Source organism: Clarias gariepinus, chromosome 14, assembly GCF_024256425.1.
Source record: "Clarias gariepinus isolate MV-2021 ecotype Netherlands chromosome 14, CGAR_prim_01v2, whole genome shotgun sequence".
Lineage (NCBI taxonomy): Eukaryota > Metazoa > Chordata > Actinopteri > Siluriformes > Clariidae > Clarias > Clarias gariepinus.
The window spans coordinates 26,859,933-26,884,066 of NC_071113.1; the positions used below are offsets into that span (position 1 = coordinate 26,859,933).

Here is a 24,134-nt window from a genome sequence, read left to right on the forward strand (position 1 = left end):
CAATATCACACACACTAAACACTTTGTTAGAAAATCCTGTAGTCACTAATGCATTCAATTATCTGATTATCACAATACACTCATGCAAATACAGGAAAGGAGCTTTGAATAATTTTACATCAACCACCAGAATAGAGAAAAAAACATGTAATCTCAGCCATTTTAAATATATGGCACTAGCTTACGTACCTGTTGATAAGAAAAGAGTTTTTAGAAATAGTTAAAGGGTTGGAGCTTAAAATAAGCTGATCAGTGATATAATTTTTTCAGGTTTAAACCCATGTGCATTTCTGTATGGTAGAACTCTCTGCCTAACCTATTAATTCAAAGAAATAACATTTTGTAAGGTTAAGAATCTTATACCTTGTTTACACTAAGTTTAACTTTTTTGATCATTTGCCAAATACACTCCCTGTTCGGTAATCAGAATGTAAATCAAACATGAGAAAACTGGATAAACATTACGTTTTGACTCGAGCGTGTTAAAATTCACTTATACCACTTCAGTGCTGTTATTTCGGGGGGCGGGTTGGAAACAAGAAGTAATAATTAGCAGATTAAAAATGATACAGAACAACCTTAATTAGAAGATGAAGAATATGATTAGTATTTCTGACATTTTCCTGCACAACAGTATATAAAGCAGGGTGTCAAACTGGATTCAAAAAGGCTTGTGTGGGTGCAGGCTTTTATTTCAACCAAACAGAATCCACACCTGATAGTCTATTAACAGCCAAGAAGGACTAATTGAACAGGCAGAATCAGGCCCTTTCTGCATCCAGTTTGACACCCCTGGTCTAAAGTTTACTCAGAATAGGGCAATAGAGAAAAAACAAAAAACTTACTTTGGCAGCTTAAACCATTCTGTCCATCCTCTTTTTACATCCTTTCTTATTACCACACACAGAACTGTCGCTCACTTAATGTTTTTTTTTTGTTTTTCGCATCATTCTGTGGAACCTGCATCAGTTTCTCAAATACCCAAACAAACAAGTTTACTAAAGCTCAAAGTTACAGAGATCACACATTTTCTTTATTGTGAAGTTTTATTATAATTTCATATTTAACATTCACTGAAGCGCTAAACCTGTATCTGCATGGTCTTATGCATTTTACTGTTAATTTGCTAATTTAATATCAGCATGAATGTGAAGGTGTTCCTAATAAAGTGGTAAATGAGTATAGAGTATAGATTATACAATCTCTTATATATCATCTTTATTTTCATATATGAGTGTGAGGTAAGGAATATGACAGTCATCTTTACATTTCATTTGTAGAAAGGCATTTTTGTATGTATTTAAAGTCCAACATATTTTGTGCTAAAATAATTCTACCACCAAAATAATAACATGTTCAGTGGTGATTTGACAATTACTGAGCACAAAAAAAAACTGGCAGGTGAGGTTATATACAGGTATTGTTTACAGCAACCTTTAGATTTGTTAAAGAAACTGACAATAAATTTAAAAGTCAACAATGAGAAAATTATTTGTGAAATACAAAATGTTAAAATATTTTGCCCCAAATAGAGCATAGGGGTGAATATGGGTCCTGAAGATTGGTGTGCTTTGCTGATAAAAGAAGTTCCTCATTGAAAGGATGCTCCAAGTGTTGCCATGCTTATATAATTTCCTCACACAGACCATTCAGTGCTTTTAAACCCTGCAGCTGTGGGAATACAAAGGCACAGCAGAGCTCAGGAAAACAGGAGATAGTGATAAGCAATTAAACATGGATGTCAATATATATTGTATATATTCACACACTATCTATAGTTACTATATTTAGACACCAAACATGACCTTGGTAAAAGTTTTTCAGAAATAAAAGGCATTAGTAAGATTTGATTCCTCACCAATGCGGTGGACAATCTCCTCACACTCAATGCTGGATGCCGCCTTGAGAACCACACAGCTGAAACCCGTATCTGGCGTGTCTCTGAAACAACATTGCCCCAGCTAATTAAGTTTGAATGTTAATGTTTCTGCTTCTACTAATGCATAACTGAAATTCAGAAATGATTTTTCTTATCCATTTGGCATTGCAGTGGTTTCTAGTGGATACTCACTGTTATATAAGGGGCATTTAAGTCAAACCGAGACTTGTGACTAAATTTATAGGGAATTAAGGTGTAAAACAGATTGACATGTGAATCACAATCATGGCCGAGGTGGCTTGAATCCCACTGCAATCGTTTCATGAAAAATTCAGAGAGTGGAAAACCTGCTTCTGAGGCAAGATTACTTTTTGCCAACTTGTGGAAAAGGCACATCTGTACTGTACACACAATCATTCACCAACAACACTTGCACATTACAGGAAGTCGGCTGGTACAGTCCCCCCCGTACAGTTCTGACCTCACTTCAAGCCATTCCCACATGTGTGAGCCATTTAAAGGAGTTCCTGGGAGGCCAGCCTTTTAGACATAAATTAGACAGGCAGTCTGATCACATCTGGCGGCCCTTGTCCCTGTTGGGCCCTTGAGCAAGGCCCATAACCCTCAACTGCTCAGATGTATAATGAGATAAAAATGTAGATCGCTTTGGATAAGGTTGTCTGCCAATTGCCTAATTTAAATGTTATTAATGATTAATTTTCTACAAAGCCATCCAAAAGATTGATTAGCACACAAATAAAGCAATGCTGTAACACTGTCTACAATTGTGTAACGCTACATATTTCCTACCAATTTATAGACAAACACAGCTGACACTGCACTGATTATAATTTATTCTTAGAAATAAGGAGGATGCCTCATTGCAGCTCATCAAATTCTATCTATCCATCTGTTTTCTGTACCTCTTATTCTAGTCTATTCCAGGGAACTTGGGGCATAAGGCGGGGTACTCCCTGGATAGGCTCACACACTCTAACATACCCAATCATAAACTATAAAACTCAGACACTTACCCTACACAGAAAGCAAAGATAGTGAAATCCAGTTGCCCATATCTTCCCACACATGAGATCTCAGGAAAGTGGTGCTGAAACAGTTGCTGTTGCAAATGAAAGACTCTCTTATAGTTATTCTTTTATTATCTTTATATGTATTGTATTCATATTCCAATTAAACAATAACAGTTTCAAACCTGTTTATTGGATTTATCAATGCAGATCACGTGCGTCTCCTTTATGTCCAGCAGTACGTCCTGAGAAAATCAGACAAAAGGGCTTATTTATGTTTTTCATTTATATTCTACCTTGTAAACTTAATTCAATTAAACTGTAAGACAAAAGCTTAGGCATAGCTGCTTGTAGCAGGGCTTTCTTCATTTATGCTATTTATAGTAGTAATAATAATAATAATAATACAGGCATTAACATTTTGAAATAATATACTTAATAATTTTTGACAGTGTTTCACTAGTGCTTGGATAAGATCACGTTTGCACCATTCAAATGTTTTACTGCGGCTACTGTTAGGGTCTCATTTCCGTATTGTGCTTCTGTAAATGTCAATCAGTTTTACACGTTCATTCATGACAAACTTCATCCAAGTCCAGGTTTGACTTGAACACCCCTTGTATATATAAAACTTGTATATATATAAAAGCTTTGCAACCTTTTTTTGTCCTAAGTTCAATTTAGCTCTTAATGTTTGGGAAAACATATAAATTATAGGTTAAAAATACTTAAGTAAAACTTAAACTAATTCATTCATTAATAAATGGACATTTTCTATTTTACTTCAATATTTACATTCATCTTATAAACTAATTTAAGATTTTTTTATTTTTATTTATTTTTCAATTAACATTTTAGAACATTATAAAAATGTTAAGACAATGAAAGTATTACATAGAAACCAATTGCTCCTTAAGTATTATTCAGTCTCTATCACTCCAAGTGTTAATGGTCTGTTTTTTTATACATGTATTATATTTCTGGCCTTTGTCCTATAATCCTGCATTATATTTAATCAGTAATAATACTATTATTAAAAGCTGCTGTTACGAGTAAATTCATATAAATTAATACAGTTAATTCAGTCAATACAGTTAATACAGTCAATTAAATCAGTATGACTATGCAACCTTAAAATCAAACTGAATATTACTTAATGTCATTCCAATTACAAGGCATTACAGGTAACACTGTGTAATTTGTAATGCTGATTCATTTTAATAGCTCGCCACCACTACATTTGCATAGAACCAGGTATTTCATTTAAATTATATGCAAATGGGACAGACTGTGGCGTGTAATATAAGGGTGAGTGAAAAGTGATAATCATTTCACTGCACGTTGTACAGTACGCCTATGGTTTTCATTTGACTCGCCCACGTACAAGCAGTTCATCATTAACACGACTGCAGAAATGAGTTAAAACGGTCTGTTCATCCATCCCAGCATTTTGAGAGCACACTAGGTTTGTAAAAAAGCTTCTGCCAATCCAAGATGCATTTTTCTGATACTGATTTAGATTTCATACCTTCCTGCTCTGCCTCTTTTGCAGCACAGTGGGTATGGCGTACCGCAGAACCTCTTTCCCTCCATACTGACACAAGAAGCAGAAAGGGGAATAATCAGTCACGCGTTCATGCTTTACACACTAAGAGTCATATTCAGAGAGAATCGGTTCAAGTGTTCTGACCTCAAACATCAAATGCAGCAATTCAGAAGTTATGTGAGGGGTGTACATATTGACTTTGACCTACACCCACTCACAAAAGTAAGTACACCCCTTTAATTTCAGCAAACATTTTAGTATATTATCTCAAAGGACATACTAGAAATAAAACTTGGATATATTTAGAGTAGTCAATATGCAGCTTGTATATCAGTATAGATGTACTGTCCTCTAAAAATAACTCGACATACAGCCATTATTGTCAGCTGGCAACAAAAGTAAGTTCACCCTAAGTAATAACAGCTGTAACATCTTTAACCACGCAAAGTCCTATTTATCAACTTCATGTGAGTGAATAATTGTGTGTGCCCTGACGATGGATTGGCACCCTGTCCAGGGTGTACCCTGCCTCGTCCCCTAAGCCTCCTGGGATAGGATCCAGCTACCCGCGACCTTGAATACAGGATAAAGCGGTATAGAAGATGAGTGAGGGAAAGTGAGTGTATTGTGCCCTGAGAACATATAATAAAGTGGTTGCTGAAATGTAAGGTGTGTACTCAGTTTCGTGCATATATTGTGATTATGAATCTAGTTAATTATGAGTTCAAAGTTAATATTTACGCTACCACTCCTATGTTTGTTTTCCCCAACAGCTGTACTTCATACAGGATCCTGTTAACAGAATAAGAGCATACATTTATACCCACTCACAAACACTCCTGAGTGATAAGTCTTTATTAAAGTGAGCAGTCAACCCTCCTGAGTTTCTCACCGTCCCTCTTTGACACACTGGCTCTGGCTGTCCTGCTGCACTGAGGGTTTGGGGCGAGGTGAGCCGAACTCCAGCGAGGGATTCTCCTGTTTGAGCTGGCGTAAAAGCGGCACCAGGGGGCGATACACGGCGCCGTTCTGTCCTCTCCAGCGCAGCAGGCGCAGGGAGAGAGGCTGTCCTTTTAATCTGGACAGAACCACACCTGCCTTTAGACAACACACAAATGGAAGGTTTATTAGAAAATAAATAATGCCTGCATCATTCCAAGTCACATAATGATAAACTGAGCTACACTGATGGCCTGTCATGAAGAACAGGCTTATTGGCTTTTCTTCTCATGACACACTAAGTACTGTACATATAATGGTTAATAAACATATTATGCATACTTATATGGGTGTGTTCAAGTCAAACCAGGACTTTTTTTTTGGTAAGGTGCAAAACGAGGAAGAAAAAAAAACTAAAATAAGTAAGAAAAAAAAAACAGAAATTGAATAGAACTCTTAAAATAATATACATAACCAGAGTAGAGGTTAAATCTGAACCTGTCCGTTGCTGGAATTTCTCAGTGATATGCCGTTGATCTCGTCTATGATGTCTCCAGGCTCTGCAAACATGTCCGCCTGGGCGATACCGCCTCGGAGCAGCTCCAGCACAAACACACGCCTGCCCAGGTATCTGAGAGGGACAGAGGAACCTTAAGAAACTCAAATAAACCAGGCTCAGACAGAACATGCACAGTAGTGTTAGCAGGGTCTCATCACAGTCAAGCAGAATTACCATTACAAAGTGTGTTACTATGCAGAAGCATGTGGAATGTGCAGAAATACGCAGTGTGAAAGCTGAGAAAGACATGCTGCTGTGGACATGCTAACCTGAGAACCATCCCCAGCTCGCGACACGGCACGGCCTCATACGTTTCACACACCTATAACACACGAGTAGGCTTTTATCATGCATTATCTCATGCATGTAGTGCTATTTATGCAGGTCATGATGCTTTAGACTTACAGGGAGCAGCCAGCTCTCATCCAGAAAGCTGCAGTTCTGGGGTGGGAGATACAGACAGGACATGAAACCAGATACTAAGAGAAGATGTGTTTATTTTATATTAGGTATATTAATGTGCTATTTAAGGGGAAAAAGATTTCTTTTCTGAATTCAGAAATTCATCACATATTCATCAGGCTTTATTAGTTCAGTGTTGATTATTTAGATAGAATTATTGGAAATTTTCAGTTCTAGTTAAAGGGTGACCTTAGTGCTGTCAGTCCTAGTGAAAAAGGTGTGGCACATGGGTTGTCAGTCACAGTGAAGGAGGTGTGTCCTCCATGATATCAGTCACAGTGAAGGAGGCGTGTCCTACAGTATATGTTGTCCATTCCAGCAGAGGAGGCGTGTTCTCTCTGGGTCCATTACAGTGAAGAGGACTTGTTCTTATGTTGTCCAATCCAGTGAAGAAGGCGTGTCCTACAGTATATGTTGTCCATTCCAGTAGAGGAGGCGTGTCCTCTCCGGGTTCATTACAGTGAAGAGGATGTGTCCTTATGTTGTCCAATCCAGTGAAGGGGGCGTGTCCTACAGTATATGTTGTCCATTCCAGTAGAGGAGGCGTGTCCTCTCTGTGTCCATTACAGTGAAGGGGACGTGTCCTCTCTGTTGTCCATTACAATAACAGTGGCATGTCCTTTAAGTTGTCCGCTACAGGGAAGGAGGCGTTTTCTCTATGTTGTCCATTACTGTGAAGGAGATGTGTCCTCTTTGTTGTCCATTACAGTGAAGGAGATGTGTCCTCTTTGTTGTCCATTACAGTGAAGGAGATGTGTCCTCTTTGTTGTCCATTACAGTGAAGTTGATGTGTCCTCTCTGTTGTTCATAACAGTGAAGTTGATGTGTCCTCTCTGTTGTCCATTACAGTGAAGGTGGCATGTTTCCTCTGTTGTCCATAACTGTAAAGCAGGTGTGTCCTCTCTGTTGTCCATTACAGTGAAGAAGATGTGTCCTCTCTGTTGTCCATTTCAGTAAAGGTGGCATGTTTTTTCTGTTGTCCATAACTGTGAAGCAGGTGTGTCCTCCATAATGTTAATTACAGTGAAAGAAACGTGTGTTCTATGCTGTCAGTCACAGTGAAGGAGGTATGTCCTTTATGTTGTCTATTACACTGAAAGAGGCGTGTCCGAAATTTTGTTCACTACAGTGAAAGAGACGTGGCCTTTTTGCTGTCAGTCCCAGTGAAGGAGGCGTGACCTCTGTGTTGTCAGTCCCAGTGAAGGTTATCAGTTTTGGTTGGTCTTTTTCCTACACTGATGCATTCAGAGCAGATGTTTACCTGTATGTTGAGCTTGAACTCCATTTCAGTGAGAATTAGACAGAGAGAGAGAAAAGGCTCTAAGAGATAAAACAGCAACATAAAAGTATAAAAATATATGCTTTAATATTAGATGCCTTAAATAATATGCGTGCAATAATGTGCATAAGTCTCGAGCACCCTCTTCATCCTTTACTTCCAAAGAGCCAGACTTTCTTGTCTTTTTAATGCAGTCTTGAGAAATAGTTCTCAAAGAAATGGCGCTCCTACACCACCTTGTAACTCAACTAAAGAACGGGGAGCGTCTTGTGTACCATGTGCGTGTAAACCTAAATATATATGTTCCCCTTTCTATTGTGAAAGGAAAAATGATTATTTATTTAGTTATCTATTTCTTCTTCTCCAGACCTTTATTTTTTTCTCTTTTTTATTTATCTCTAGGTAGATGTTTTTTTATCATTTAGGCCTCTTTTCAGTTTTCTATTTTCTCGATCTTTTCACTTTTCTGTTCTTCTCTTCTTTCCCCTATACCAGAGCAATGCTCTCATACCTGGTGCTATCTAACGTTCGTACATATGTGCACACATGTGCTGGATTCTGGGGGTTAAAATAACCCGCTGGACAGGAGTAGCGCATCTGCGCTCTGATTGGCAACATGGCGGCGTTGCCTAGCAACCACGGCCGTCCGCTCCTCTGCCAGCCCATAAATCTGCGTAGTTGTCTGTAGATTTGCCCGTCGCATGGGTGGCCGTGGGAATGAGGGGGCTTAAGGCTTTTGCACAGTTCTGAATATTAAATAAAGATTTATTACAGAGATTAAAAGTCTCACCTACAAATTCTTCATTCCTCAATACAGAAATTTCAGGACTGTACCACTGTGATTAGGCAAATTTATGTCAATTAATTATTGATTTATGAACAGATCCAGTAAAAGGAACATAGCGAGGACCTCACTGACTTCCATGATGCTGGAGGTATGTAGCAAATGGTTGATCGTATTTCTCAGAGTTCTCCTGCTCAGCATTAGACGGATGAAGTAACGTCCCCGGCCCTGAGCGGTCAGGAGTTTGGGGCAAGCTGTGGTCTGCTGGACAGCTAAAGAGACCGCACTCAGCCTTCAGAAACAACAGTGGGATATAAAATCATTGATGAAGGTGATCAATGTGACTGCCTATGCTGGTACTTGACAGAATTCAAAACACCCTTATTGTTGAGTTTTCTTCAATTTGCATTAAATCAACGGATATACCTTCAGGTTTAATAGTGAGTTATAATATAACTTTTCTATTTCAGGATCCGCAGTATCAGGTATGGCTTCCTTTAGGCAATCATTATAAGCAACATGAATTATAAATGTAATATAATAAAAAGTAAAATAAAATATTTTGAAACTTCACAATAAACAAAAATAAGTAAAACTGTACAATTCTGAATCAGGATTTGTAAGAAAGCACTAGGACTGACCTTCCACATGTGTCCAGTTGAACCAGCTGTTCAAAACAACACCAGTAGTCTCTCTGTGTCAAACTCAGCGCCGGTTCTGCTGGCATGAAACGGAAAGAAAAAGCTATGTAGTCCCAGACATGCATATACATTAGGTGTAAAAAAGAAAATAATAATTAAATACAGTAATTCAGCCTGGAATGAAGACAAATTTTACGTTTTATCCAGCTGTATTTACTGAGTGTAACACCCAAGCAAAAGATATAACACCAACACGTCAGAAAAAAATAGAAAACTATAAAAAAGGAATATCACTGATTTTCAAAAGGGATCACCCACACCCTCTCAAAAATGACTTGTAAACTCAATCAGGTGAAGCTAATCGTCTTCTCAATAGCACATAAAGCCATTTGACTTTGTCTTTATTTCGATTAGCTGAGCATAAAAAGCTGGAGCATTTCAGTCCCTGGTAGTTCAACGGAAGAATACAATCAACTACAGGTGGCAAGGCCCTGTCAAAAGATCTCCGGGATAAAGTTAAGAGTTGGATACAAAAAAAAAATAAAAAATAAAATGCTTAATCACTGCCTAAAAGCATGGTAAATTATTTTATTAAAAAGTGGAAGGTATTTGGAACAACACAGACCTTCCTGGATTAGGACGTCGCTCCATGCTGGATGAAGGAGCCAGGAGGAAACTGGTCAGAGGGGCTACCAAGAGGCCTACAGCAACTCTGAAGTAGTTGCAGAAATTTATGACAAAGAGTGGTCATTGTGTGCATGTGACAACAATTACACAAATTTTCCACATATGTGGCTTATGTGGGGGGTTGAAAAGAAAGCCTGAGTGACTGGGCTTTGCACAAATGCACTTAAAGAATCTGAGGCCACATGGAAAAAAGGTGTAATAGTTAAATGGGACCAAAATTTATTAATTTGCCCACAACACCAAAAAAATATGTCTGGCAGAAATCCAATAAAGCTTACTACCCAAATAACACATTTCCTACAGGAAAGCATGGAGATGGTAATATTCTGTTAAGGGGGTGTTTCTGCAGCAGGGATGGGAGCACTTGTCAGGATCGAAGCAAAATGGATGAGGAAAATACCATCAAATTCTTGAGGAACATCTGCTGCCTTCTGCCAGAAAGTTGTCAATGGGAAGAAGGTTTACCTTCCAACATGAAAATAACCCAAAGCACACAAAAACCTGACCAGACAGTGGCTGAGGTTCAAGTTCAAGTTCCAGTTATTTGTCATATGCATGTCAACAGAGGGCCAACAATACAATGAAATGCTTAGGACGAGAAGAGCCAGTCAACTTGTACAGTATATGCGTATATGTGAGTGTGTATACGTCTATACGTTTGTGTGCTTGCGTGTGTGAACATACAGTAAGTATAGTGTCTGTATGTATAGATGTATGTATAGTATGAATGTATGTATGTATGTACACTATGTATATGCATAAGTGAGTGTATGTACGTGTTATTGCACATGGTCACATGTTTTACATTAAACCTACACATGATTGTACATAAAATTTGTTTTATATTATAAAACTATTGTTAGGGCTATACCTCTAAACAAGATTTTTAGTGTCTAGAAACATGGTTTGTTATGTAATTATTACATCACTCGGCTATTTATTCAAGTTAAGCCTCCTGATAGCCTGGTGATAGAAACTGTCTTTCAGTCTCTTAGTGCGTGCGGACAGGATCCTGTACCGCCTGCCAGATGGTAAAAGAGAGAAAAGGTGGTTGTGATCCTGGATCAGGTGAAGCGAATCACCTTCTCAGTGGCACACATACTGTAGACTTGAAGGAGAAAAAGATGAATGTCCTTGCATGGCATAGTGAGAGCCCAGACCATTAAAAATTTGAGGGAAGGCTTGAAGACTGCAGTCCACAAACCATCACCATCAAATGTAATGCAACTTGAGCAGTTCTGCAAAGAAGAGTGGAGAAAGTTTGCAAAGTCTATATGTGCTATTGAGAAGGTGATTAGCTTCACCTGCTTGACTTTACATATGACTTTTAAACAGGGGGTAATCCTTTTCCAAATCAGTATTTCTGTTTTTATTAAAAAAAAAAATTCTGACATGTTGGTGGTACATCTTTCACCTGGATGTTAAAAGTTGCGCTGAGTAAATACAGCTGGATAAAATGTAAACTGGGTTTATTTGAGGCTGCAAAGCAATAGAATGTGATTATTTTCTTTTTTATGTATATATACCCACTGTATACAGTATATGCACTGTGTTGCGTGACAGTGCAGATGTGTTTATAAAAAAAAATCAGTTCATGTCTTATAAATCTATGTGTGTATACATTTTTATGCATGCCTTACTGTAATACAAACTATTACAACATAAAGGTGGTGTAGTTAAACATTGAGCTGAGTGCTTTATTCCACAGAAGAGCCGATTCAAATAATAATAATAATCGTAACAATAATAATAAACATTAATATTTTTATCCTTTTTTATTGAACTTACAATTACGTCTAAGTTTAAGAAAAGTTCAAGTTAAATCCTCTTATAACCCCTACTACAGCAGCTTGACACAGGAGCTCTCCAGCCATCCTCTTTTTTTTTCTCTCTCTAATAAAATTGCTGCTTGTTGTGTTACCTAGGAACAGACTAGAAACTCTCCTGTCCTGAAGACTTTCCTTTGTTTGAAAACTATTACAGCTTTACCTCTGACTGTTACAAAGTGCTGTTACTGGGGACGGCCCATGAATGGTCCTGAATGATTGGAGTTGACAGTGTAACAGCGTTGTGGTGTAAAGCTTTAAATGCACCACTGATTTAATGTGTTTGTGCATGTGTGTGTGTGTTTATTGGATAGAGCCAAGCGATTGGTGATAAAGGAAAGGAAATCCATTCTCACGCTGCAGTCCTTTGCGTAGAATCAGCTCCAGCAGCTCACAGCATGAAGCCAGCTGAGGACTTGAGTCAGTCACTGTGTGTTCAGCCTGTAGCTCCAAAATACACACTGCACACCACACACAGAATATATGAGAGTTAGGTCAATGTAACTGTTAGAGCTACATTAATGTGAATTCTGTGCTATGATCAAACGATATTTAAGTGGAGGAGTTTCAGAAAGTGCTACACTGTAATCACTTAAATCTGTTTATATAAACCATTATAAACCACACCTATGTTACATTGTGTGAGAAGGTTTCATGATGTAGAAGTCTCTGCTCTTGGTCTTGTAAAGTATGTGTTGCTCTGTTTTTTCCTTGCAGTTATAGGATTTGCTCGTAGGAATGAGTGAGGAGGAGTGGAAGGAAAGGATAGAGTCTAATGCATTAACAGCATAATGAAGCCCAAGGAACACATCAGACAGTGATAAAGTTGTGGAGAAGTTTAAAACATGGTTAGGTTATAAAAAATAAAGCTTTTCCAATCTCAGGGAGCTCTGTTCAATCCATCATCTAAAAATGGAATGAGGATGGCACAACTGCAAACTTAGCAAGTTATGGCCGTCCACCTGAACTGACAGGCCGGGCAAGGAGAGCATTAATCAAAGAAGCAGCCAAGGGGCCCATGGAGAAACTCTGGAGGAGCTGCAGAGATCCACAGGTCAACTGGGAGAATCTGTCCACAGGACAAGTATGAGTCGTGGGCACAACAAATCTGGCCTTTATGGAAGAGTGACGAGAAGAAAGAAGTTCCTTTCAAAAATGGCTTTCTCCTCGTCACTCTTCCTTAGACTTGATTTACTAATTATGTGACTTCTGAAGACCAACTGCCTGGAACTGTTCCACTGAATTTCAGTTAGGGGTATCAGAGTAAAGGGGGCTGAATACGCCACACTTTTCAGATTTTTATTTCTAAACAATTCATCAATTTCTTCCCACTTCACAATTATGTGTCACTTTGTGTCGGTCTGTCTCTGACATAATATCCCAATTAAGCACATTTAGATTTCAAGTCAAGTCAAGTCAAGTAGGCTTTTATTGTCATTCCAACCATATACAGTTCAGTACACGGTGAAACGAAACAGCGTTCCTCCAGGACCAAGGTGCTACATACTGTACATGCAACTCAACATAAATTAACAACACAACAAACATTAACAACGCACTTTATCGGAACCAGCTAGCTACAGTAACTGAGAGATCTAATTAGCTGACTGGCTCAGATATGACAAATTTACATTTTTATCTTAACCTACAGTAAAACTATCTATTTCTATACAAAAAAAGAGACAACAATAGACAACAGACAACAAAGTGCACGTGCAAATTTATTTATTCTTTTTTTTTTTTTTTAAGTGATGAGGTATGAGTTGAGGTAGTGGGAAGAGAAGCAGTAAACATTTGACATAAAATAAAATATTGTGCAAATATTGCAAAGAGCAGTTCAAGTAGGTGGGTACGAACACTTGTGAGATGGTTGTAGATTAGGGTGATTGTGCATGTGTGTGTTTAGCAGTTTAGTCCTGATGTTATTTAGTTCGTCTAAATGATGTGTTTATATATATATATATATATATATATGTTCATCAGCTGGCATTTGTGGTTGTACAGTATCATGACAAAATGTGGAAAAGTTCAAGGGGTATAAATACTTTTGCACTGGAGATGCTAGAGCTTTAAGGAAGGCTGCTAAGGTTTTGTAAATCAGCCTGATCACTGACTCATTTAAGATCAAATATTGACACTAAGTGTGAACAGCAGTATTTATTTAAATGTGTGCAAAGAAGACTGGCTGTATCCCTAATGGCACATCACTCCCTTTATAGTGCACTAGGCAGAATGTGGAATGTAACGGTGCTACACCTTTGATGTGCAACATTTGTAACATCTGTAGGCTACTATCAAAGGAATAATAATAATAATAATAATAATAATAATAATAATTAGATAAAATCACCTGGGAAAGGACAAGCTGTTAGAGAAGTAGTATTTAAAATCTTACCTTTCAGTGTCTCAATAAGCGGGTCTTTAGCTGGCATTGCTCTAAATTCTCTAATTCTCCTATAAAGCAGAGTCAGGTTGATCAAGTCGGCGCGCACGGACGCACATTTCCGCACTGCGCGTGCACGACGGCATTTTATCCACAGATCCCTACTGTACGTTATTAGATCACAGACGTGCTATTAAAACCTGACATCTAGGACAAATAAAATGTCTCCTGCCTCTAAGCCTGGGCTGAAGCGACCGAGCTCGACTGAAGTGAGTAGTTATGCAGAATATGAAGGTTATGAACGTGCGTTATGTGCGCCAGTGTTTATTATCGCTTCTTCAAACAGTTCAACCCTCAACACCCTTCCACTAAAAACATGCGCTTTTGTCGCCCTCTGGTGGCCGGAATTATATTTCAGCACATATCCATTGGCAAATAGGCAGGGCTTGAAATAAACATACAGTACACTGAGGTCTGTGGGAATGAAGTTTGCATGTGATCGTCGAGTGTGTGTGTGTGTGTGTGTGTGTGGGCGCTATGATGGATTGGCACCTCATCCAGGGTGTACTCCACCTCGTGCCCCAAGTCCCCTGAGATACGCTCCATGACCCTGTCTACAAGGATAAAGTGGTTTAGGTGATATCACACCATTATGTGAGTAGTTGGAAGCACACAATTGTAAATAATGCCCTTGTATGCTGTAATAGCATTATAATTCCCTCTACACTGGATCTAAGAGAATGCGGCGTAGTGGTTAGGCCTGTGGCCTCACACCTCCAGGGTTCAAAGGTCCGAATCCTGCCTTGGGGTATGAGTACATGGAGTTTGCATGTTTTCCCTGTGGGTTTCCTCCAGGTACTCCGGGTTTCTGCCCACAGTCAAAAGGCATGCAGATTAGGTAAATTGGCATTCACAATTTGTCCTGTGTGTGTGTGTGTGCGTGCCCTGCGATGGATTGGTGTACCCCTGCCCCAAATCTGGGATGTTAGAGGTACAGTATAAGGTGGCACCACAGCAAAATCCTCAGTGTTTCCTGTGTCAATCCTCATCAACTTAACAACCTAAAGTGTTTATATAGGTCCAGCTGGACTGAAATGAACTGAATAATGAAAATGTATTTTACTGTAAGTGCTACTTAATGGACCACAATTTTGCTATTAACTATTATACTGGGTGATAATGTCTGACACTGATATTATTATTATTATTATTATTATTATTATTATTATTATTGTTGTTGTTGTTGTTGTTGTCATTAATATTGATTTAGGTCAGACATTTGAGTGTGATGATTTGTAGATTGAATGGATATTTGGTATCTACCTCATTCATTATATATATAAAATGCCTCTCCATACTTGTAATCCACATGTGACAAATGACATTCAGGCATAAATGATTCATGTTAATGGCCCAGCTGATTTGTTTCGCCATGTGTGCAAAATGCCCCTAAATCTCAGAGAAAAAAAAGAGGCAAAATAGTAAATAGTGCCATCTACAGTAAGGGCAGTGTGCATTAAATTTCAGTAATTTAGTCAGTGCAGCTTGTTGGACACCACAACAAGGACGACACATGCTTAATCCACCGTACACCGGGTGCCATTACTTTTGTCCTAACTGAGTGGCTAATGACAATGCATGATTAAATCATTACTATATAATTATAATGTGTAATTAATTAAATTTAACAAAATATTTCTGTAAACTAAATTAATTTATATCCAGCATGATAAATGACACAATATACCATTTGTAGCTTCGCACTTAACAGCCAAAATTAACATATAGATTTAAGTCTACCAATATATGAATATATTATATTTTCATATTGATAAATAAAAACAAACAGTTGTAATTAGTCCTTGAAGCAAACAGCAACGTCACTCAATTGAACAATCACCAAGTAAACCCTACAGACACTAATATGAATCAAGACAGAATCAAGCTGAGACAGAAGGACACTGAGAGACAGATTCAGCTTTATACAGGCTAATCTAATACACATTAATGATCCACAGAACTGATGCAGAGCGTGATTGTCAATACTGCTTCCTCCATCGCTGCTGATTTGGACCATCAGGTTCAGGTCAATTTGTTCTCGCTCTGAAATGTGGAGCAGCTTTAGTTGCTTTAAAATCACTTGTTGACCTGAGGAGAACCAGCAAAGAGGAAAAAACCTAAACAATCCAAATCAGCATGATTTTTTTACATTGTGAGAAGCCCCCCTGCAGAAAATAAAGTTTTGTTCTTTCACTGTCGTTTTGCTGTACATAATACACAATGCCAAATCCCCCCCACCTGTTATCTTATAGTATGTTTTTAAAAATCAGTTTTATGTTAACATACACTGATATTTATACTTAACGTCAAGTAACATACAGTGTAAGGAGGCAGAAGGAAAACCTCACGTGGTCTTCTGCTAATGTAGCTCATCCGCCTCAAGATTTGCCATGTTGGGCATTTTTAGATTCTTTGCTTATCACAGGTGTACACAGTGGTTATCTGAGTTATCTTGAGCAAGATACTTCAGATACACTTGGATGTTGAGATGGCAACCTGAACCTGTAAGAAACTGACCCTGAAATGCCTGCTTCTCTAGGGGTGATGAGTATTCATCACCTGATGGCACATGGACTGAGAATTATCTTACCTTACCTTTCCATTTCTTTCTTTAAAATAATAGATAGATAAATATACACACCCTCATCTGTGTTTTTTTTTATTAGTGAAGGACAGCATGGTGGTGATTTGGAAGAGCTTGGAAAAATATAGTGTCCAAGGCTGTGACTATGGCTATATCTCTTATTTACAATTTTAGTAGTGTACAAAGCTGTGAGCAGGACAATGTCCTAGTTAACAGCTGTTTATAATATAATATATAATATAATATTTGCACATACCCATACAAAAGGCTTGAGTGGCACCTCATTTCAACATGCAACATGACGGTTTGAGGAAATCATCCATTTTGCCACAGCGAACAAAACATCACAGCTAATTAGTGAATTCATGAAACATGTGAAGCGTTTTATAGTCTGATCCGTGGAAGTCCATTAACATGGAAAAACACCCGGAGTGTGGACAGAGCACACAGAAACATCTGCTCCCCATACTGTCCAGTGCCAACTCAATGACCAAACACAGCACTGTAGGCTTAAACCTTGACATTTGGTTTGAAATTCTTTAACTATAAAGATCAAACTTATTTATTATCGTGTCTCATTCATAAACTTGGTTCAGACAATTTAAAGGTTGTATGTTTGCAAAAAGTGTGATGTATTTGGTTCAGTTTTCACTTAGAAGCATAAGCTCTATTGTTACATAGACTACAAAAATGCAGATTGAAGCAAACCAACAGCACCCCATGTGAAAATGCATTTTTATACCACAGTACTGAATTCCCAAAACTGACTAGTTACAGTGGTAGGTGTTGATTTAATGTTCTATTAAAGCAATTTCAATAATAGCACCAACATATAAAACACAGCTTTTACATAAAACATTTTTACTTACAAAAAGTTAAAATGATACTTCATCTGAAAATTGATGAACACCAATGAAAAGATTAGATAAATTAAATCGGAAATTCTATTAACAGTTGAGCTTCTCTGAGCCCCAGATGTCCATATGACGTGTTAACACATTATTGAGCAACTGCTTGTGTCATGTTAAGTTTAATGAAGCTGCAACACTGTTTTTTCCACTGACAGAACACTGTCACGTATACTGCTTGTCACTCCCAGGTCTCTGTAAAACTAGCTTCACATGGTGAAGATGAGGGGGATAGCAACGCGCCTACCCCAAAACCTGGCTTGAAATCTCAGTTCTAATTGGTTGAAGATCGTTCAGTTTCACAGTAATTTAACTTCTGATACTTTTGCTCATTCTAAAAACAAATGAACCATAAGTAAAAATGTTTCAAAATGGTGTTGATTATGTTAAAAAAAAATCTAAACTTGAAAGGTACATATACTTTTTGGAAACATCCCAAAGTCATTATGCTATCTGAAATACCCTGATATTACTTAAATTTCTAATTTTGCTGCTTCTACTACTGCTATTGTGGCAATTAGTACAATATTATTAATAATAATAATACATCTAAACTTGTGCTTTGGTATCTGACTCCGCAGATTCTTTTAGCCCTGTAGGTTGTAAAATGGAAACTCCATGGATTGTCCAGCTCATCCAACATATGCATAATCGAACTGAGATCTGTGGAATTTAAAGGCTCATTTGCAAGGGTGACAATCATACTAAATAAAATAATAGAGGACAAAAATGAGTCAGTGGTTTGAAATAGTTTCAACCCTAAAAAGTGCCCAATGTACAAAGATATTGTGCAGAGGCATCACCATATGATACGTTTCCATAATCTCAAACAGAAGTAATGGTGGAAGGCATCAGCTTTTTTCTTGCTTACAAAGAGAAACAATATTTATATCTATAATAACAATATTTCAATTTGTTGCTTAAATGACAGACAGTCCTTTGTAAGTATTTGTAGCAGGAAACAACTTCAATTGTCTTTCTTTTAGTTACTTGATAGTTTACTTGATGAAAGATTTAATCATTTTATTTTTTGCTTTAGAACATGCTTTATCTTTGCTTTAAGTTTAAGATTTTAAAAAAAGTTGGGAATATAGAATATCAAAACCAGGTTGAAGCTTGGTTCATGTCTCCATGATTGTTAAAGCAAAGCTATACAGCACTATATCATCCACATATGAAGTAAATACCATTAACGGTCACACCAGTCACACCACATCCCATTATTTACATGCAGACAAAACAAAAGTGGTCAAAGCACAAGACCCTGTGGTACTCCTCGTATGTACTGTACAAATTGCACAGGTTTTCTATGAACACAGCAGGATTGACAGTATTAAATATCTTGGATGGTTGATAGTTCTGATACTCACATGCCCATTGCTGGCACTTTTGGCAGAATTCAATGCTCTATGTATTTATGTATCTATTCATCTAGCATGTATCTATGCAGCTCCATATCCCTACCTTTGCAAATTTTTCCTGCTTCCAACACATGCACCTGCTGCCTAATATATTTCACCAACAATGTCATTGTAACAATATAATCAATGTTATGGCTAACTGTACAGTATGTGCCGTATTAACAAATTTGATCTAAACAGCAACCCATATAATGAAACTTGGACAGCTGGTCAAAGATGAGCAACAGATTCGAAACAAAATGGAAAAGTGGACATCACAAGTGCGATTAGGCACTTTTGGTCAACAAATGTTTTGGCAAGTTAAGCACAAACATACTGTAAATTTATTTTTTATATCCCAAACTACACAATGACATACAATAATGGTTATCATTTAAAAACAGGTTTTTGTAAACCTCATTCCACCCTTAGTTTTCCTACTTTAAGGAAGCTGTTTATGTCCTATTGATAGAGTCAGCTACTAATGTTCTATTGATCTTGTCAAAGGCAAAAAATATAAAAGAAATTGCAAATGTCAAAATAAAAAAAAAGAAAGCAATTATTCATGTTCTTAGGAGAATTCTGTTTATCTCTTATGAATGCACAGATCCAGGGAGATGCAGACAGATAGAGGAATTAATATGTGTGAGGAATTTTAACGGAAACAGCTAAAAACATGAAACTTTATGTCAAATAAATAGAGTTACTTCAGATAAGCCTAGATTAGGTAACATTGAAGGTCATGAAGCTTCTTATTGTTGTCTTCTTATCACTCTTACTCAAAATTTGAACCCTAGCGGATCCATCACTTTGATTCGATCCATCGCTTGATCCAACCTCTACCAGGCTCACTGTCTGTGCTTGTGGAGGCATGTTCACTTGATTGACCAACCGTTTTTGTGCCACGCATCCAAACACTTTTCGAAAACCTTTTCGGAAGTGCTTGGAGACTAGTGCGTAGACAATGGGGTTAAGGCAGGAATTAGCGTAAGCCACTAGATGTGAAAGAATGCGTAGCACATATGTGATGTAGTTAAGAGGAAAATAGCCAAACCACATGCACATTATGATGAGGTGGTGTGGAAGCCAGCAAAGGCAAAACAGAACTGCAACAATCACAATCATCTTGGTTACCCTGCGCTTGGCCCGGCGACTCTCGCATGCCTCCTGCATGGGGTCTACACTGATCCACAGGCAGTGGATTGTCCTGGCATATGTAAGAACCAGGACCAAGACGGGAATTAGGTAGCCAAATACAAAGGTACAAATGTCCATGGCTCTGCGGTTCTGGATGTCCCAGACAGGGATGCACACAGTGGTGGAATTTAGATCCATCTTCTGGTAGTAACTAAAGTACGGACTGGAGAAAACCAGCGAGAGAGTCCACACCACTCCAATGGAGGCAAGAGTGTTATGTGGTGTTCGCAGTTCTCTGGCATGAAGGGGGTAGCAAATGGCTAAATATCTGAAAGAAGAAAAACAAAAAAATATATAATTTCTAATTAAATGTGAAGGCAAAATAATTTGTCACGAGAAACAGCATGACTGTTTTTACTTTTTCACACCCATCACACTGCATCTAATTGACAATAACTAATAACTATATAAGGTATTACCATAATAAGCTCAAACTATTGCTGGTTTGTCACCATTTACTGTTGAATTAAAAGGTTTATATGCCTTACATACAGTATTGACTAATTAAATTATTAGTAATATTATTGGACCATTTGTTAACTGCATATTAGAACGTACCTGTCCAGAGAGACAGCAGTAAGCGTAAAGACGCTGGCGTACATGGTCAGGTAGATAATAAAGTGCACCACTTTACAAATAAACGCTCCAAATACCCACTCGTCCATGGCGTAGATGGTTGCTTGGAGTGGAACACAAAACAGGATAAAGCAGAGATCAGCGAAAGCCAGGTTAAGTATGAACATGTTAGTTGTCTTGGTGTTCATCTGGCCATTGCGAAGAAGGACAGCAAGGACCAGGCAATTTCCCACTGTGCCGAGCACAAAGATAAGAGCAAATACCAAAGCGATGATCACTGACTCAACTCTCCTGCTGGAAAAAAAGTGAATTTGCTGTGTGGCATTCATTGTTTCTGCTAATCCACAAACCCTGCAGGTGTTACAGCAGTTTATACACACATCATGTGTTAGACAGCATCCTTTCTGTGTGCTGAAGTGTCCAATAAATGAAGCTAAACTGAGATCACTCATGCACACCATCATCAAGCTGTCTCAGGTCTCCTCCCATTCATGATCTTTGGTTCCATGATCATGATCAGGTTGGCTTTATATGGTATACATGACATGATATACAGTATGGCCACATTAATGGATTCTTTCAAAGGTTTTTCCTTAAATCATTTTAGGGAGGTTTTGACACCATGGCCATTAGGAATAATCTGAAAAAGCAATAAATGTTTACTTTTTATATTTTAAATGTACATTTTGAATTTATATTTCTATTCATTTAGTTTTCTTTGTTTATATTTATATTTCTGTGACAATTTCCATTGTTAGAAATTCTATACAAATAAAATGGAATCATACTGATACATTTATAATTACGTATATTTTTTACATACTGGTGAAACTCGAAATTTGGAATATTGTTCAAAAGTTTATTTATTTCAGTATTTCAACATAAAAGGTGAAACTAATATATGAGATAGACTTATTACATGCAAAGCAAGATACTGCAAGCTGTGATTTGTCATAATTGAGATGATTAGGGCTTACAGCTCATGAAAACCCCAAATCCACAATCTCAGAAAATTTTAATATTGTGAAAAGGTTCAATATTCTAGGCTCAAAGTGTCTCACTCTAATCAGCTAATTAAGCCACCTGCAAAAGGTTTCTGAGCCTTTAAATGATCTCTCAGTCTGGTACAGTAGGAAGCACAATCATGGGAAAGACTGCTGACCTGAAAGTTGTGCAGGAAATCATTATTGACATCCTCCACAAGGAGGAAAAGGCTCAAAAAGTAATTGCGAAAGAAGTTGGATGTTTCCAAAGTGCTGCATTAAAGCACATAAATAAAAATTTATGTGGAAGGGAAAAGTGTGGAAGAAAAAGGTGCACAAGCAGCAGGGATGACTGGAGTCACCCCACACAGATGGATCCTGGACATTGTCTTCAAATGTTGTATTCCTCTTTTCAAGCCGTTACTGAACAACAAACAACGTCAGAAGCGTCTTGCCTGGGTTAAAGAAAAAAATAACTGGTCTGTGCTTAGTGGTCCACAGTCCTCTTTTCTGATGAGAGCAACTTTTGCATCTCATTTGGAAACAAAGGACCCAGAGTCTGGAGGAAGAATGGAGAGGCACACACTGCAAGATGCTTAAAGTCCAGTGTGAAGTTTCCACAGTCTGTGTTGATTTGGGGAGCCATGCCATCTGCTGGTGTTGGTCCATTGTGCATCATTAAGTCCAGGGTCAACGCAGCCGTCTACCAGGAGATTTTGGAGCACTTCATGCTTCCTTTCCCAGACGAGCTTTATGGGGATGCTGACTTAATTTTCCAGCAGGACTTGGCACCTGCCCACACTGCCAAAAGCACCAAAACCTGGTTTAGTGACCGTGGGATTACTGTGCTAGATTGGCCAGCAAACTCGCCCGACCTGAGCCCCATAGAGAATACATGGAGCATTGCCAAGAGAAAGGTGAGAGACTTGAAGTATCTTGATTTTCATGTAATGAGTCTATTTTGTATATTAGTCTCACCTTTTAAGTTGCATTACTGGAATAAATAAACTTTGCACGATATTCTAATTTTTCCGAGTTTCACCTGTATAATAAAGACTTCTATAATATCCAACTTTTTATTTTGCCCCCTTTTTTAATACATTCCCTCATTTTCTCCAATATGCATTATTGTGGAAAGTTTTTGGGCCATCTTCATTTTTTTATATTAAATGAAAATAATATATTTAGATTAAAATTATTTCTCCTTTTGTCTGTTCCAGCCATTTAATATTCACCATCACCAGTAGACTAATCACCGGCCTGATCATCTGTCACCATCTTGAATGATTCATAGGTCAATGTGTGGCTTAACAAACAAAAAAAAACATTCCTCTAAAACTGCTCAGGTACACGGACTGTGAGTCAAAACTTGTCATAAATGAAAGCAAACAAATTCCTTAAGGAAGCCTGGAGAACTATTTCTACATTAATGTAAAAGAGAGTGCACCCCTACAGTATATAGCTGGAGAAGATGCACAATTTTGCTCCCTTAGTTACTGGCAAGGAATGTCAGAACACAAATTCTGTGTGAGCTCTTTGTAAAGTCTTTGTATCTTTGTATTTGCACTTGGGGTTTCTCATTACTATGACAAGCAGAATTTTCTTGTTCTATTAAGTTTAAAAGATAAATAAAGAAAAGCTGGTTAGGAAACGACCGTTTATAGCTTCTGTATCATATGTTATAGCAGGAACAGGATGTTCCACAGAATACACACAATATACATATTTAGTCAAATAAAGTTCATATAAGAGGATTACAACTATTTGTGATACGCTGTAATCAGAGAATAAACAACTCAGTTGACACTTAGGGGTTTTATTTTTTATATCCCGCAACCTGTTTAGTATTTTTTACAGCCTAAAAAATACAATAATTAATAGAACGAATAATCAAACTACATAATAATAGAATTAATAATTTCTCCACTATCCATTTTTATCTTTTGATTATCAATAATCAGTTCTAATATTAATAATATTTATTTTATCGATATGATATAATTATTATTAGCAATAATAAGCAGCTCTAAAATAAAAAGAAGTAATGCTGCCCTCTAGTGGTAAATGGTTATTATTTACTGATTCAAATACAGTACATTTTCAGTACCAGTCAAAAGTTTGGACACTCTTTCTAATGTCATGGTCCTTCCTAATTTCTATTCCTTTTTACGCTGTACAACAATACTGAAGGCATCAAAAATACACAATAATCTCGTTTAAACAGTTGAGATTGAGATGTATCTGCTCTGTAAAGCCTTCAGGCTCTAATCTGAGGTGCTGTTTGTTAATTGGTGATTTCTGAGGCTGACAACTCTACATGAATTTCTCCTCTGCAGGTAAGATTTGGTCTTCCTTTCCTTGGACGATCAGTTTCATCATGGTTCTTGATGGCTTTTGCAAGAACTTTTCCAGA

The 24,134-nt window shown here is 37.7% G+C and overlaps 2 protein-coding genes across 3 annotated transcripts; both read right to left on the bottom strand.

The window, feature by feature from the left end:
- Positions 1 to 1,038: 1,038 nt before the first annotated feature.
- Positions 1,039 to 14,347, bottom strand: si:ch211-250n8.1 (uncharacterized). Of its 2 annotated transcripts, XM_053510961.1 has the most exons (16): positions 14,026 to 14,347; positions 11,987 to 12,091; positions 9,118 to 9,193; positions 8,612 to 8,768; positions 8,483 to 8,528; positions 7,675 to 7,733; positions 6,357 to 6,392; positions 6,221 to 6,273; positions 5,891 to 6,023; positions 5,346 to 5,551; positions 5,200 to 5,245; positions 4,436 to 4,501; positions 3,093 to 3,152; positions 2,914 to 2,999; positions 1,859 to 1,941; positions 1,039 to 1,671 (listed from the first exon to the last, which is right to left on the bottom strand). In XM_053510961.1, the coding sequence occupies exons 1-16, from the start codon at positions 14,060 to 14,062 to the stop codon at positions 1,637 to 1,639; spliced, it is 1,284 nt and encodes a 427-aa protein (XP_053366936.1). In that variant the 5' UTR covers positions 14,063 to 14,347; the 3' UTR covers positions 1,039 to 1,636. The 2 variants fall into 2 exon arrangements, with proteins under 2 accessions (XP_053366936.1, XP_053366937.1); XM_053510962.1 differs by lacking the exons at positions 1,039 to 1,671; positions 1,859 to 1,941 and having other exon boundaries at positions 5,195 to 5,245.
- Positions 14,348 to 19,688: 5,341 nt separating this feature from the next.
- LOC128541635 (galanin receptor 2a) lies at positions 19,689 to 21,067 on the bottom strand. Its single transcript, XM_053512148.1, has 2 exons — positions 20,721 to 21,067; positions 19,689 to 20,430 (listed from the first exon to the last, which is right to left on the bottom strand). Exons 1-2 carry the CDS (start codon positions 21,065 to 21,067, stop codon positions 19,689 to 19,691), a joined length of 1,089 nt encoding a protein of 362 aa, XP_053368123.1.
- Positions 21,068 to 24,134: the final 3,067 nt, after the last annotated feature.